This window comes from Leopardus geoffroyi, chromosome X (genome assembly GCF_018350155.1).
Source record: "Leopardus geoffroyi isolate Oge1 chromosome X, O.geoffroyi_Oge1_pat1.0, whole genome shotgun sequence".
Taxonomy (NCBI): Eukaryota; Metazoa; Chordata; class Mammalia; order Carnivora; family Felidae; genus Leopardus; species Leopardus geoffroyi.
The window spans coordinates 32,306,981-32,319,216 of record NC_059343.1 but is presented as its reverse complement, the minus strand read 5'-3'; the positions used below and the strand labels follow the sequence as shown (position 1 = coordinate 32,319,216).

The window sequence follows — 12,236 nt, the reverse complement described above, 5'->3', positions numbered from 1 at the left end:
CACCTATGGACTCACGTTTCAGGGTTCCTATTATTTGCCCAGTTCATATCAACTATCCAGTACAGCATTGCCGGGGTGAGACTCCTTCCGTCACTGTGTTCCCATCACCCCTCCGATTCCACCAATGCACTAAAGTGGAAGGAATCCAACTCTTTATCCTGTTCAACTTCCCTATATTCCATTGGGCAATATGTGGGTTTTGTCTTTGCTCCTTTTACATCCATAACAACGGGAATGATGATGTGGGGTGGCTCCTGCTCGAGCAGTTCACTTCTTCTTTCCAGTTGCCCTCCACCCTGATGGTGCACTGCCCTTGAGCTCTTCACATGCCATGCACCTCTGCACTGATGGTGTGTGACTCCCGCCAGCTCCATTTTCAACCCCCGTCCAGGCAACGACTGTGCTGACGTGTGGTATCCCTCCTCATTGCCTCGTCCACACACCAGGCCCAGTCCTACCATGGTACTAGGGTGAGAGGATACTCCAGGGTGCCTCTTTCACATCCCCTGAAAACCTTCACCACAACACTGACTATGCAGGGTTGTTCTTCTCTGCACCCCTCATATCACCTTTTCACTTAATGCTACTGATAGTGTACGGATGAAATAACAGCATCAGGATTCTTTTCCTCCCCCTATTCACTTTCCCTACACCAAGGAAACCAATGTTCTTACGATGCATCCTTCCTGTTTTTACACCATTCACATCTTTTCTCTAGTTCAGCTGCCTCACTGATGGCACAGGGATACTCTTTTGCACAGATCAAATACCATGTCTACTCACACCACTGACTGACTTGCACTGACTGCAAGTCTCCTCCTGATGGGTCAGTTCACACCATCCTGGTAACAACTGTGCTCCTGGTGAGTACTTCTTCCTCTTTGCCCCCATCACACTCCCAGTCCCTGTGTAAACACAACAATGATGTGGACTGCTCTTCCCTGCACAATTACCCTTTCCAAGTTATGACCACCCTGATGGTGTAGGGATGCTCCCTTCTGCCCCGTTTATATCCCACGTCCAGTAGCACTTGTGGTACATGCTCGCTCTTTGCCAAGTCAGATCCCCTGGCCAATTACAGCAATGCATAAATGAGGTGGAGAACTCCCCTCTGGCCCACTCAGATCTCCTGTCCAGTTACAACACTGAAATGATGGTGTCAGGATCCTCTTCTTCGCTAGTCACAATTGATGCTATTATGCTACAGCACCAATGACTTGAGAGTCCTCCTCTTCTTTGCCCCGTTCACATCTCCTGTCTGCTGAAACCACTGCATTGATGATGCAGGCTACTCTGTCTTATGCCACCCATGTCCATTTTCCTGTCATACTACTGCATTGATAGTGTGAGGATGCTTCTTTGTTTTTTTCTACTTCGCTTTCCCTACTGAGGTACAACAGAACACAGAGGTCAGGGGACGCTCCTCTATGAGCTGTTTACAATCCAGCGTCCAGTTCCTCCAAATGCACTGATGTTGTGAGGTTCTTTTCTTGGCCTCATACATAGGGCTTACCCCCACACTGATGGTATAGGGCTCCTTTCTGCCAGTTACTATCACCCTTCCCCCTCCACCACTGCTAATCATGGAAGGCTCTCCCTGGGCTTCATTCACTGACAGTGCAAGGCCCTCTTCTCTTCCCAGCTGCTACCCCATACCAAGTACACCGCTGCTCTGATGGTGCAGGTTTCTTCTTCAGTGTCCATTCCCCTCTCCTGCCAAGTATTCCACTGCCTTGATTCTGCAAGACTTCATCTCTTTGCCTCGTCCTCCACTTTGCTCTGTTCACACCATACACAAGTCCATCAATGCCCTGATGACGTAGGGCTCCTTCTGTTTGTTGCTTTAACAATGCCATCCACTTACACCACTGCCCTAACGATGTCGGGCTGTGCCTTTCATTCCTTTCATTCATTCACAGCCTTTTCCGGGGCAGCACTAATGATGGCACAGGGCTCTTCCTCACTGCCTTGTTCACATTCCTATCTGGGTACCCACTGAACTGATGGTATAAGGGCTCTTTCTGTTTGCAGCTTTTGGTTCCACAGTGCACTTACACCATTGTGTTGATGACGCAGGGCTTCTCCCTTTCACACACTTTGCTTTTGGAGATGCTTCTTTTTACCTTGTTCACGTCCCCTGTCTCCTTCCATCACTGCACTAATGATGCCAGGATTCTCCTCTCTGCACCATTCTAATCCCCTTCCATACAGACCACTGCCCTGATGGCGTGGGAATGTGCTTCTTTATTCCTTGCACATTCACATGCCAGTTACGGTATTACAGTGTTGATTTAGAAATGCTCCTCTTGGGGCGCCTGGGTGGCGCAGTCGGTTAAGCGTCCGACTTCAGCCAGGTCACGATCTCGCGGTCCGTGAGTTCGAGCCCCGCATCGGGCTCTGGGCTGATGGCTCAGAGCCTGGAGCCTGTTTCCGATTCTGTGTCTCCCTCTCTCTCTGCCCCTCCCCCGTTCATGCTCTGTCTCTCTCTGTCCCAAAAATAAATAAAAACGTTGAGAAATGCTCCTCTTGTGTCGTTATATCTGTGTTCGGTTGCAGGACGACTGTGACAGTGCAGGAGACCTTTTCTCCTCCTCATTTGTACAGCCTACCCCCTACACCAATGGAGTGAGGATGCTCTTCTTTGGCCCATTCATTTGCATTTTCCAGTTACTCCACTGCCCTGTTCACCTCCCCTGCCAGGTACGCACTGCACTGATGGTGCTTGCTGTCCTCCCTACCTTATGTGCATGCGCTGTCCACTTACATAAGTGAACTGAGAGGGGCACCTCACCATTTGCTGCGTTCAGATCCACTGTCCAGGTAATTGCTGTGCCGATGGTGCGAGGATCCTCCTCTGGGCCCCACTCACATCCCCTTGCCCAAGTCACCACAATACTGAGGGTGTGGACTTCCTTCTCTTTGCCCCTTTCCTTCTTAAAAATACTGCTGCACCAATGTGTTGGGAGCCCTGTTCATATCCCTTTCCAGTTATAACACCACACAGACGGCCTGGGGCTTCTCCTGTCTTGTTCATATCTGCAGTCTAGTTATACCACTAGCCCAGCTCTTTCTGGTCTTCGGGTCTCCTGTCCAAGTAACTCCACTACAATGATGGTGTGGAGCTTCTCTTCTCTGACCGGTTCTCCCTCTTTTCCCAGTTACATCACTGTACCTAGGGTGAGTGGCTCCTCCTGGGTGCCCCATGACACTGCTGTCCAGATGCACCACAGCAGTGAAGGCCCGGGTATACCACTATCCAGGTATACAACTCCACGGATGGTGTGGGTTTCCTATTCTTTGCCCTTTTCACATTCCCTGTTCAGTTACAGCACTGATTTTTTTTTTAATGTTTTATTTATCTTTAAGAGAAAGAGCGTGAGTGGGGAGGGGCAGAGAGACAGGGAGATGGAGGATCTGGAGGAGGCTCTGAGCTGCCAGTGCAGAGCTCTTTAGCTCTGGTCTGGAAGGGCTGTGAAAAGAAGAGATGGTAGGAACCAAAACACCAGCTTTTCAAAGATCTGAAATACTGGGCCTGTGGCCAGCTCTATCCTCTTGTAGGTTATATTGAGACATACTGACAATCTTTTTTTTTTTTTTTTTTTTAACGTTTATTTTTGGGACAGAGAGAGACAGAGCATGAACGGGGGAGGGGCAGAGAGAGAGGGAGACACAGAATCGGAAACAGGCTCCAGGCTCTGAGCCATCAGCCCAGAGCCCGATGCGGGGCTCGAACTCACGGGACCGCGAGATCGTGACCTGGCTGAAGTCGGACGCTTAACCGACTGCGCCACCCAGGCACCGAGACATACTGACAATCTTAATGGGAGGTGGAAGGTTCACAGGTTCCCACTGAGCAAGTCCCATGACAACCGCTACTGATTTTGGTTTGTTCCAATTTAAGAGATTTTCCAAAATGGTGTCCATGCCTAAGGTCACATGGATCAGAGACAGACTGGCTATCAGCACAGTAAATTTACTTAATTTCATAGATCAATCATAACACCGTGTGTGTCCTGTATGCTGTGAATGGGGTGACCAAATAGGACCTGCATTTTAAATGGATGGCCATATTTTCTGAAAAGAGAATTATCCAGAATAACTGACTTGTACCCAGTATCTAAAAGAGCCAGGGAAAGTTGGTTATTTTATGTTTTTGATAGGCTCTAGTAGCCTATCAGTTCCTGTGTGGCTATCTCCAGGCAGTGGGACAAAATCCAGGAAGCTGTCATCACCCTAGGGGAAGGGGCTAGATGACAGACACTGTCTAAGGTCAGAATAAGACATGGGGCATCAGGACTCCTCAAACTAGGAACTGATAATGCCAGCATCTGGCCGAGCAGGGCTTCCCATATTAAATGAAGGAAACTTGCTAAGATAATCTAGCAAGTTTACCAATTGTTGGATTTTAAAGGTAGACTGGCCTGAAATTTTTTCATGAGGGGTGCCCAGGTCTCTAAGGTGCCCAGATATAGGTTTATCTTGGGATGATGTTTGAAAGCTCTGTAGTGCCTCAGCAGGGGCTGGTTATAGATAAGGAAAAGGTCCTAAATTAAGAAATGCCTTCTTGAGTAGTCAGAGCATTTGAAATGGCTGCGCAGTGATGAGGCCTGTGGGAACCCCGGGGAAATGGTAGTTCCCCATGGAGAGATTTATGTGTGTGTGGAGGGGGGGGGTCATCACCAAGGGAGAGGTTCCAGATGTAGAGGAGGTTGCCGGGGGAAACTGCTTAGAGGATCAGCCAGTGGCTGGCTCTGATAAACTAAAACCTGCATATTATTGGGTGAGTCACTTTCAGGTCAACTAGGATACTTACTCCCTCTAGTGCTTCCCTAAATGTGTGGGCATAGCCCATAAGAGAAAGGACAGGTTTATAATTTGGCAGGGCCCTACTGAGGAAAAGTTCCTTGGATTCTGGGTCAAGGAGCGCAGACTCTGGGTATGAAATCACTTCATTATCTGCAGGATCCGGGTTTTCTACAAAACAATAAACCCACTGAACCATGCCAATCTTGAGTAATAATGTTTTGGCCTTCTCTTGCTGTTGTCATTTATCATGAGCGTGAGCAGAGATTGTGGCTATGCTAGGGTGAGCCCATTCCCAGGCCATAAAAATTCAGTGTAATAATAGAAGGGGCTCACCCGGCATAGCAATTGTCTAGGGGGCTGCTCTGACTGACCTCATAAGTGTCACTTTCAGCTGTTTGATAGGTATACTGAGTTAACGTACAAGTTGAGCCAGGGCACATAGGGAGCAGTCTAAACCTAGGTAAAAACTTCTCAGAGAACATTAGCATTAGGAGTCCTGGGTTCATCCCACTAATTGCCTCATTTCTTGGACCATAAGCCAGAGCTTGGAGACAGTAGTAAAGATCTTTAGAACATAGTATGCCCACTTTTCCTGAATTCTCTCTGTACAAAGTCCTGTAAGGTGGTTTATACATCTAGCCTTGTAAAATTGTGAGTCTCTGTCTCAATTTCCTGTTCACTCCCCACAGTTTTAATCCGTTGGGTATTTATAAGAAATACCTGCAGCAATGGTTTGCTATCAGCCTCCCTTTCTAAGATATCATAGTCGAACTCCAAGGAGTCAACATTCACCTCTAAGAAGTCAAATGTGGCACTTCCTAATTTGTTCTTATGCTTTGTTTCTAAAATCAAAGCACTTGGAGTGATGACATACTAGGGTGTTAAGGACCACTTAAGAGTGCCCTTGTGGTATTCTACAAGTATTAATTAAAGTGAATACATCATCAGGAGTTTTGGAGATGCTGGAACTAGATGTTCCCTGTCCTTCCATTTTTTCATTAAATATTGTGCCAAGGGCCTCTAAGAATACAAACTCTTATAACCCACAGGGTTCAGAGACAAAGTGCAATACAGCAACAAGACAGACAAAATAGCAAAGGGGTTTGGGACCAACCCAAAAATGTGAGCAGGGAGCCACAGACTCTGTAAAAAGAGTGGACCACATCACTGGTCAGCAGGTCTCTTCAGTGTAAGGATATCTCTAGGTGGGCAGTTATCTGCTACAAGTCAGGCCAGTATGCCTACCACCTATTAGGAAGGAAGATGATTTTAGTTGAGTAGTTCCTAAAGACTTCACTCCCAGGGGAGGTTCAGTGGATCAGAACCACCTATATCAGGAGGGAGGTAACCACCTCCTGTTTCTTGGCAAGGACCTTCACACAGTGCAATGGCCAACTGCCCTAGGTTCTCTTCCTTAGATTAGGTGCATTGTAAACACTTAAGGAGCCAGATGGGGACCACCTTGCTCAGACTACAGCACCCTAAGCTAGACAACCACTTGGAGAGGACTAAGCTTTTTGAGCTCTGCTAAAATTTAGATTGCAGAGCCACTGCAATACCAGAAAGACACAACACAGTGTGATGGCCACTAAAGGACAAGCAGCCAACAGCCAGCCAGCAGTGCCTTCCCACGGTATTTGCTGTCTGTTGGATTCGTTTAGTAAACCTGGAGGCACGTCATCCCCATCTGTCATCAGACACCCTGCTCACTGCACCAACGGTTTCCAAATGTACCCAAGATTTGTTTAATCACATAAAGTAAGATTACAGTCATAAGAAACAATTGCCTTTCAAAGAACAGCTTATTACTCACAGTTCCCCAGAAGGCAGAAGGCCCGACAAGTCACACGGGCTCACTTGAAGGGAGATGCAGACAGACAGATCAAGTGGAATTGGGACCTTTATTACTCCATCAGTGAGAAGTAACTAGGTGAAGACATCGCCTACTAGGCAGGAAGCAAAACACATTGAAGCTAGTGAGTGGCTGGAGGGTTTATAAGATGACTTCATGCTCAGGGTAACACTGGGATGATAGAGATGTAGAAAATATCGGGCTGTTAGAATAGCTCAATGACTTCATGATGCCAAATCATCAATTACAGAATATCAAAAACAGTTATTAAGTTATCACAGCCTACCACTCATAAGCCTCCGGCCGAGTACTCCCCTAGGCTGAATGCTCCTACCAGCCACACACGCCCAGTCAGATCCTCCCCTATTCCTGTCTGTACCCTCCACCTCTACAGCTCTTGCTGAATACTCTCCCAGGCTGTCTGAATCCTCCATTTATGTACATCTTACAGGATACTCCCCTAAAATGGCTTTTAATTTCACCCATGCACCTCCTGTCCAGTCCTGCCATAGACTAGGTGCTACCTCTTTCCATGTACCACCTTCGGTGTCTTCTCCTAAGGCAGGTGTTCATCTACCATTTAGGTCCTTCTGAGTCCTTCCCTAGTCTGAATACCTTTTCCTCCCTTGCACTTCCTGTCAAGCCTCACCCAAGGTTACGTACACCCCCCACTCAAGGGCCTCTTGTAGGGTCATCTCCTAGGTTGGCTACACCCACCAATGCCGTACCTGTTGCTGGTTCCTTCACCAGGCTGGTTTCCCTCTATCCATGCACAGCCAAGAATCCTCCTCTAGGCCAGATGCTCCTTTCAACCATGCACAACCTTCTAGGTCTTACCACAGGCTGGATGTTTCCTCCATTCATGCAACTCCTGCCCAATCCTCCTCTAGGCTGGTTTCTCCCTCTTCCCAAGAACCTTCTAATCTATCAGGCCCTAAGATGGCTGCACCTTGCACACATGCACCACCTTCTGAGGACTGTCCTAGAGTTGCTGCATCCTCCACTTGTGGACATCCTGACGACTCCCCACCTAACCTGGATACAGGCTTCCAGGACCATGCACTTCCGGCTTATTCTCAGCTAGGCTTCCTGCACCTCCCCCAATGCACCCTCTGACAAGTGCTTTATTTAGGTAAAAAGTTCTTGATTATTAAATGTTAGCAGCTAATTGATTCTCTTTTAAAACATCTGTGTAGGACTACCAAACCCATCTGCTGTCCAGATTAAGCCTGTGAACTGCCTTTTTATAATTTATGCTTTAGAAATGATTTACTGAAATGCTGTATAAATGATTCATAGATAGTCATGTTATTCTTGAATTCTATTTTGGGGCTCCAAAGGCCCTTTCTGAAAAGTCAGTGGTCTCCTTCTGGCCACATCCTATAGAATCTGTCAGATTCAGGGACCAAAGGAGCCTGGGCCTTCAAAAGTCTCTGTTCCTGGCGTGCCTCGGTGGCTCAGTCAGTTCAGCGTCTGACTCTTGGTTTCAGCTCAGGTCATGATCTCACAGTTTATGAGTTTGAGCTCCGTGTCAGTCTCTGTGCTGACACTGCAGAGCCTGCTTGGGATTCTCTCTCTCCCTCTCTCTCTCTCTGTCCCTTCCCGGGTAGTACATCCTGTCTCTCAAAATAAATAAATAAACATTAAAAATGAAAAACACCTCTGTCCCTAAAGTTTTTCTCAGTGGGAGACTGGCCTAATACGCATGCCTTGTGCTCATGCTATGCCTGAGCCCACACAACCCTCCAGGTTTCCCCCCAGACTCAACTCTTGGGCTCATCTCTTCTCACACATTATGTTTTCTACTGTGCTGAACCGTGTCTGACTCCAGCTTCCCCTGATACACTTTTTGATTCCAGACCTAGTTTGGCAGCTACACCCCCCTCCAAGCCCAGCCCCTGTCCCTACTCACTCCGGTTTTAGTTTCCCATTCCCAACAGGGCACTGGTCATCAATGGTGTCCTCAATCCAGGGACCAAGCAAGAGCTGATCCTTCCTCAACATCCCACACTTCCAACTTTTTTGAAATGCACAAAGAACCTAAACTTGGTGGTTCATTCTTTCCCAAAGGCAGTGATTCCCCCTCTCCACCTGCCTCCCCTGAGTGGAGGATTCCTGTGCACGTGTAGGAGGGGGATTTGGCAGGGGCTGCATTTACACCCATCCTGTACTGGCCCTGGCCCCCATGTTTCCTGTGAAATCCACAAGCACAGCTGAAGCACAGTTCTTACAGGGATGGCAGGAGTGCTCTGCCCGATTGTCCAAAGCCCCTGTGACTCAAGATGGCTTGCCAACACGAAGGCACTGAAGCTCCACCTCCAAATTCCACCTTGGATGCTGGATAGTCTGAAGGAGCCCAGGAAGTCTGGCTCCCTACAGGTGTCACAGAGACCATTAGTGTGGACTCCTGCATGGACTGTAAGGTTACCACCTGACCACACAGGTCTCCTAACCAGACATGGATTACCCATCTACTCTCACATCTCCAGCCTTCAAAGAATTCCTCTGCTGTGCGTTCTGGTGAAATACCCAGGAGACTATTTTGTGCTAAAACAAGCCAAAGCCATGAGCCAAATCAACTGCTTCTAAAAATCAGACAGCTATTTAATCAACGTATCAAGATCTTAGCATAATGACTGATTCTCTGGCATGACCCACCCTGGAGGCAGTCCCTGTTGGCTGAAGGACACTGAAGTATGAGAAACCATGCCCTGGTCACAAAGAAACTCAACTTCAGGGATGAGGTGGCAATGTGGGTGCTATCCTGTAACCAGGTGAAGGCGAATCTCCACCTGCAACTGCGAGAGAGAGAGAGAGAGAGAGAGAGAGAGAGATGCCTGCTTGCTACTCAAATGAACACAGGAGTAACAGTTGGGCTTGGCTAAGGCAAAGAGGGCTTCCTGGCTCTCTACAATAAATCACAACTTGGAAAGGCAGACATCTTGACAGTGAGGTTTCTGTAACTATTTGGTTGAATGGCATCGTGGAGCAAGAAAAGTTTCTTGGATTTGTACGAGCACATATTCAAATCAGCTCTAAACACAACCCTGACACTATTATTGTCAGGACACTCCTATGAAGTAGGTAAAGGCTAAGCCAACACCATACTTTAACACCATACTGGTGGCAGGAAGCAGAGAGAGGGTGAGTCCCCAGGCAGAGGGGAGCAGAGAGGAAACCAGGCTGAGGCCTGTCTGGTTCCTGGGTGTACCTCTGGCTGCTTCCTCTGCGTGCCACTCTGTCTCTCCCCAAGGTTCAGCAGGCTGCGGTCTCACAGCCAGTGGCCCAGGCCCCCGGCCATCGCGTGAGATCCAGGCCAGGGGCACCTGGGGAAGCACGCCTAAGCATGTGGTCTACAGGAAGGGAGAGACGTGCAGCTACGCACTCAGGGCGCACCCTGTGCCGGGCGCTGTGCTATGCGCCAGTTGACAGGCACGCAATGACTTAATCTTTGCAAAACTCCAAAGATGGGGGACCCCTTATTATCCCCATTTCACACGGGAAAGTGCTTTTCAGAGGCAACAGAGGAGTGTCCCACATCACATGGCCACAAAGCGGTGAACTGGGATGGCCAACCCAGCTCCTCTGATCCCTTTGTCGACGCTGCCTAGGCAACCTCTGACCAGCCCTCTGTGACAGTCCAGGGGGCTGCGGGGGAGGGGGGGTGGGGGTGGGCCTTGAGCACATGATGAACCGGAGAAAATATTAAATGTTGACAGTCACAGGAAGGGGAAAGACTGCCAGAACACTTGACGTGACAACTCTTTTTAACCCAAAACACCACAAGAGTCTTTGTAAGAACTCTATGTCCTCCTGAGTCCAGCACTTGGGACAGAACTTACACGGAACACACTTGTACCTCTCCAAACACGTATTCAGCCACTGATAACTCTATGTTGCTCCATCAAGTATATGATCGTAGACGGGTTAGGTGTTTCATGGAGAATGAGATTACTACAGGAGTTTATAATGGACTATATTTCTAAATAAATCTATTAACAATAACCATTAAGAACTTCATAGGATTGGGACACCTGGGAGGCTCAGTCCAGGGTCTGACTGTTGGTTTTGGCTCCGGTCATGATCTCACAGTTCCTGGGATCGAGCCCCGCATCGGGCTCTGCGCCGGTGGTAGGGAGTTCCCTTGGGATTCTCCCTCTCCCTCTCGTTCAGCCCCTTCCCTGTATGCTCTCTCTCAAAATAGAGAAACGTTAACAAATGGTTTTTAAAAAGAACGTCTAGGATCGCATGTCTGAGGCCAGATGCTACCTTTCCTAGTACTATACGGGTGACCAGTGTCCGCGAGAGAGGGCGGAAGGATATACTCCACAGAGCACCGCAGCACTAGCTAATAATCCCTACCTCGAGCCCTTTTTTGGAATGAGGCGGGGTAGAAGGCCATCAAATCAACCTGAGCATAGTTCCTTCTACGTGTACCTCTTCATGGCTTCCCCGTCGCTCCTCAATCTTCAATCTCCACGCGAAGCCCTGGCCCCGTTAAGTGCGCGTCGGCTGCTATGCCACCCTCTCCACCCACCCCCACGGCCATCACCTCCTGACTTCCACGTGGTCTCCGGTCAGGAATAAGGCCTGTGGCACCTCAGTCGTGGTCTTCAGCCCCCACCCTCCTTCTGGGCATTCAACATGCCTGGGAGAGCCACCCCCACCCCGCCAGCCTCCTGGCCTCACAAGCCTGGACTGGCTCAGCGCCAGCGAGGAAGTCTCTTCCCCCTGACCCGCTACTCCCTCAGGGCCGCTTCCCGCTCCGTCCCCAGCGAAACCGCTCCCCGGAATGCCCGCCCGAGTCCAGCATCCCACACTGACCGCCCCGTCCACCCTCCACCTCCCGTGGGAGGTCTCCTCCCGGATGTCTGACAGACACCTCCGGCTACCTCCCAATGACAGAAACAGACACCGGTCAGAGGCACGGCCCTGGAGTTAACTCCTTTAATGTCACGTGCAGACACAAGGCCACGCCTCCCTCATCTGTGGGCGGCTTCGGGGTCCGGACGAGGGGGCGCGGGCATCACCACTTCCGAACTCGGGGCATCCCATCCACCCGAGGGGAGGTGGTGTTCTCGAGGAGACCCTTGAGGTGCTGGTTGCTGCCCAGGGCTCGCTGCACGTGCTCCGGGGTGATGCGCATCTTGTGGCTGTCCAGAGCCTCCTTGCCCGCCAGCTCCAGGATGTTGGCCGTCAGGTACTCGAGAACGGCGGTCAGGAAGACCGGGGTGGATGTGCTCAGGCGCCGGGCGTAGCGACCCTCTCGCAGCAGACGCTCCACGCGGCTGACCGGGAATTGCAGCTCGGCTCTCCTGGAGCGGGATACCGCGTGCCTCCTCTGTCTGCGACGGTCCCGGCGGCGGCGCCTCCTCTGTCTGCGACGGTGCTGGCGGCGGCGCCTCCCAGACATGCCGCGTGCTGGGTGGGAACCCGATCGGCCCGGCCTGACCGTCCCGCTCGCCCGAGGGTGGCAGGATGTGGGCGCCGACTCCCACCAAGTGTGCCCCTCACTGGTCAGGGAGCTGCTTATATGACACCTCCGACATTATGATGTCACTGGTGTCGCTGATGTCAC

The 12,236-nt window shown here is 50.0% G+C and overlaps 1 protein-coding gene across 2 annotated transcripts; it reads right to left on the bottom strand.

Moving 5' to 3' along the window:
* Positions 1-11,576: 11,576 nt before the first annotated feature.
* On the bottom strand, positions 11,577-12,182 carry LOC123594524 (histone H2A-Bbd type 1-like). 2 transcript variants are annotated; one of them, XM_045471280.1, is made up of 2 exons: positions 12,061-12,161; positions 11,577-12,027 (listed from the first exon to the last, which is right to left on the bottom strand). In XM_045471280.1, the coding sequence occupies exons 1-2, from the start codon at positions 12,069-12,071 to the stop codon at positions 11,685-11,687; spliced, it is 354 nt and encodes a 117-aa protein (XP_045327236.1). In that variant the 5' UTR covers positions 12,072-12,161; the 3' UTR covers positions 11,577-11,684. The 2 variants fall into 2 exon arrangements, with proteins under 2 accessions (XP_045327236.1, XP_045327235.1); XM_045471279.1 differs by having other exon boundaries at positions 11,577-12,182.
* Between the last annotated feature and the right edge of the window lie 54 nt (positions 12,183-12,236).

Bases quoted from the DNA above. Each gene is read 5' to 3' on its own strand.
- LOC123594524 (XM_045471279.1), bottom strand. From the start codon at position 12,071: ATGTCTGGGAGGCGCCGCCGCCAGCACCGTCGCAGACAGAGGAGGCGC.